Genomic DNA, 4,360 nt, shown 5'->3' with positions numbered 1-4,360 from the left:
CAAAACAAACCAGAATAAACCAGAACAAACCAGGAGCTGGGCCTCAGTCAGAGGCTCAGCCCTTGGCGGCTGCCAGGCCCCGCAGGCTGTGCAGGAAGGCTCCAAAGGCATTTCCCAGCCTTTTTGGGGCACATTTCAGCCAGGGCTGGGCAGGGAAAGGTCACCCAGGGTACAAAGGGCACCACGGGGGTGCTCCAGCTGCTCGACCTCATTTACATGGCATTAATTGGCATTAATTGGCGTTAATTGGCAGCTGGCTGGGATCCTGCAGCAAGGTTTCACTCCCAGCCTTCTGTGGGGTCCCTAAATTCATCTTTGGGGTCCAGCAAAAGGGGAGTGGCGCTTTCAAGGGCACCTGAGGGATTTTTGGGGAGCCGTTCCTGCAGCCAGATTTGGGCTGGTCCTAAACCAGAGCCCCAGGATGGGCTGGGAGGGACCTTAAATCCAGGGACACGTTCGCTGTCCCAGGTGCTCCACCTGGCCCTGGGGGCATTTCCAGGGATGTGGAATTCCATCTGGGAATTCCCTCCCAAATTCAAACCAGGTACAAAATCCACCCCCAGACAGGCTCTGATTTTTGTGGGTCACCAAAAGCCCATCCTCTGCAGAATTTTGGGGTTTTTTCCACCCAGATCCAGGTGCAGACATGGGCTCTGATTTTTGTGGGAACATCACCAAAGCCCATCCTCTGCAGAACTGGGTTTTTTCCAGCCAGATCCCACCCAGATATCCAGGTGCAGAAAATTTTTGTGGGTCACCAAAGCCCATCCTCTGCAGAATTTTGGGTTTTTTCCACCCGGATCCAGGTGCAGAAATGGGCTCTGATTTTTGTGGGTCACCAAAAGCCCATCCTCTGCAGAATTTTGGGTTTTTTCCACCCAGATCCAGGTGCAGAAATGGGCTGTGCAGCCTGGAGCTGCCCCAGTTAATGCCATGTAAAACAGGTGCTCGTCACTACAGGAAATATTTGTACATTTTTATATATATATATATATAAAAAAAAAAAAGCAATACAACCATAAAGAAAAAAAAATACAACAAGCACAGCTTGATACGATAACATGCCATGAAATGTCATTGGCTTTATAATAATTTACTACAACTTGAAAAATGTTCTTTTATCCACAAGGGATAGGAAATGCTTCCATCTAACATATGGTAAGCATGCAGCAACAATATGTACAACAAAAAATTTGGAGCTTGTTTTTTATTCTAAACTGGATGGTTACAAAGGGAGCATTTGAAAATTCTGTTTTTTCCTAGCCTGAGCTAGGCTTTATTTTGCTTCTTTAAATCTGCAGGGGTTGGGGATTTTTCCTTAGTTTGGGGAGAATGAGAATTTCTATGTACATCTGCAAAAATGCCATGGACAATACACAGCTTTTACATTTTCCCCCAGCAGGAGGTTTAGTGGTTAATTAACTAATTAATTAACCACCTTATTGGCTAACCAACACTATAAAAATAAAATTCTCAATGCTGTCTTGTGGAAAATCAATTTCCTCCCCAAACATTTTTGAAACGCTGAGGATCTGTGGGGGACAGGGATCCTGTGTTACACTGTCCCAGTTTTCACACCTTCCATGGTGGAACAAATCACAGCAAACCCGACCAAACCAGAGCAAACCAGAGCAAACCAGACCAAACCAGAGCAAACCCGACCAAACCCGACCAAACCCAACCAAACCAAACCAAACCAGACCAAACCAAACCAAACCAGAGCAAACCCGACCAAACCCAACCAAACCAAACCAGACCAGACCAAACCAAACCAAACCAGACCAAACCAGACCAAACCAGACCAGACCCAACAAAACCAGACCAAATCACACCAAAGCAAACCAGACCCAATCAAACCAGACCAAGTCACACCAAACCAAATGAAATCACACCAAAGCAAACCAAAAAACCAAAACGAACCCAACCAAACCAGACCTAACCAAACCAACCAAACCAAACCAATCCAACCCACACCAAACCAAGCAAACCGAATCAACCAAACCTCACCAAACCAAAGCAACCAAACCAAACCAATCCAACCAAACCAAACCCAACCAAACCCAACCAAATCTGACCACACCAAACCAAACCAATCCAATCCAAACCAAATCAACCAACCAAACCTCACCAAACCAACCAAACCAAATCACACCAACCCAACCAAACCTCACCAAACCAAACCAAACCAAATCACACCAACCCAACCAAACCTCACCAAACCAAACCAAACCAAACAAACCAAATCACACCAAACAAACCCAACCAAACCAAACCAGACCAGACCAACCAAACCTCACCAAACCAAACCAACCAAACCAGACCAGACCGACCAAACCTCACCTCACCTCACCAAACCAAACCAAACCAAACCAAACCAAATCACACCAACCCAACCCAACCAAACCAACCAAACCAGACCAGACCAAGCCAAGCCAAAGCCAGGAGCTCTTTGCCTGACCAGACCCCGTCCATCCAAGGGACCCCACCCCAGCTGGAGCTGGGGCTCTGAGCTCCCCCTGCCCCTGGCAGTGCCCTGGGGGGGCAGGGACTGGGACAGTGGGGTGGGGGAGCAGCACAGAGGGTCAGGGGCTGCTCCGTGCTGCCTGCACACAGAGCAGGGGATCGGGGGGAGCACACACAGAACAGGGGGATCAAAGGGAGGACAGACAGAACAGGGGATCAGGGGGAGCACACACAGAGCAGGGGATCAGGGAGCACACACAGAACGGGGGATCAGGGGGCACAGACAGAACAGGGGATCAGGGAGCACACACAGAGCAGGGGATCAGGGAGCACACACAGAACGGGGGATCAGGGGGCACAGACAGAACAGGGGATCAGGGAGCACACACAGAGCAGGGGATCAGGGAGCACACACAGAACGGGGGATCAGGGGGCACAGACAGAACAGGGGATCAGGGAGCACACACAGAGCAGGGGATCAGGGAGCACACACAGAACGGGGGATCAGGGGGCACAGACAGAACAGGGGATCAGGGAGCACACACAGAGCAGGGGATCAGGGAGCACACACAGAACGGGGGATCAGGGGGAGCACACAGAGCAGGGGATCAGGGGGAGCACACACAGAACAGGGGGATCAAAGGGAGCCCAGCCCCAGCTGCTGCAGCCCCAGCTCCTCAGGACTCGCAGGTTTGTCTCATCTGTCCTGGCAGAGGGGAGGACACAGAGCCTCTGCCAGGGGCTCCCTGCTCTCCTCGCCCAAAGGGGCCAGAGCAGGTCTCCACTGAGTCTCTTTCCTCCTTGAGAGTTTTTTTTTTTTCCCCCTTGTTTTGCTGATCAAAGGGAGCCCAGCCCCAGCTGCTGCAGCCCCAGCTCCTCAGGACTCGCAGGTTTGTCTCATCTGTCCTGGCAGAGGGGAGGACACAGAGCCTCTGCCAGGGGCTCCCTGCTCTCCTCGCCCAAAGGGGCCAGAGCAGGTCTCCACTGAGTCTCTTTCCTCCTTGAGAGTTTTTTTTTTTTCCCCCTTGTTTTGCTAGAAAAGCCAGAACTGGTATTTCAAAAAGCATTTCTGTATCTGTAAAAAGCGAGACGAGAACCCTTTGCTATGGACAGAACTGCGATTTCTCTCCTGGGGGATTTCCAGAGGAGCTTTGCGAGGGCCGGAGGGGCTCTGGGGGATGCCCTGGGCTGCAGGCAGGGCTCGGGGGGCTGCAGGGTGCGGGGGATGCTCTGGGGGTGCCCTGAAGGCGAGCGGGGGGCAGCAGAAATGCAGCCAGTGCATTTCTGGGCTGTGCCAGGGGGTTTGCCTCAGCCAGGGCTGCTCTCAGGAGGCGCTGAGGATGATAAGGGCTGCGCGGGGTCACCCCAAACCCAACCCCAAACCCACCCAAAGGCTGGGTGGGCACACCTGAGCTGGGGGGGCAGTGAGGCTGCTGAGGTGAGCAGGGTGGGTGAGCCTCACCAGAGCTGGGCAGGCAGCGAGGATGATGAGGGATGACCAGGGTGGGTGAGCACACTGCGGCTCCTCACCAGAGCTAGGGAGGCAGCTGCTACTTCTTCAGGCAAGGAAAACAAAACAAAAAAACCCAAAACCCCCAAAACCCCCAGGTGTCACAGGTGTGCCCAGCTGTGCCAGGTGAGCCAGGTACCCAGGAGTGCCCAGATGTGCCCAGGTGTCCAGATGTCCAGGTGAGCCCAGATGTCCAGGTTCGCCCAGGTGTGCTCAGGTCTCCAGGTGCAGCCAGGTGTCCAGATGAGCCAGGTGTGCCAGGTGTGCCCAGGCATGCCCAGGTGTGCCAGGTGTGCTCAGGTGTACCCAGGCGTGCCCAGGTGTGCCAGGTGTGCCCAGGTGTGCCTTCCTGCAGGGGGTCCCGTGGTGGCACAGGGGACCCTGAGG

General features: G+C 53.2%; 1 protein-coding gene across 1 annotated transcript in view; it reads right to left on the bottom strand.

The window, feature by feature from the left end:
• Nucleotides 1-2,582: 2,582 nt before the first annotated feature.
• Nucleotides 2,583-4,360, bottom strand: part of ANTXR1 (ANTXR cell adhesion molecule 1) — a 43,873-nt gene continuing 42,095 nt past the window's right edge. Inside the window, exon 19 of the mRNA XM_014311068.2 lies at nucleotides 2,583-2,603. Coding sequence (XP_014166543.1) covers nucleotides 2,583-2,603 — 21 coding nt within the window. The remainder of the gene's footprint in view (nucleotides 2,604-4,360) is intronic.

This window comes from Geospiza fortis, unplaced genomic scaffold (assembly GCF_000277835.1).
Source record: "Geospiza fortis unplaced genomic scaffold, GeoFor_1.0 scaffold687, whole genome shotgun sequence".
Taxonomy (NCBI): domain Eukaryota; kingdom Metazoa; phylum Chordata; class Aves; order Passeriformes; family Thraupidae; genus Geospiza; species Geospiza fortis.
The sequence above is the reverse complement of the archived record's forward strand: the minus strand, read 5'-3'. Positions and strand labels throughout refer to the sequence as shown.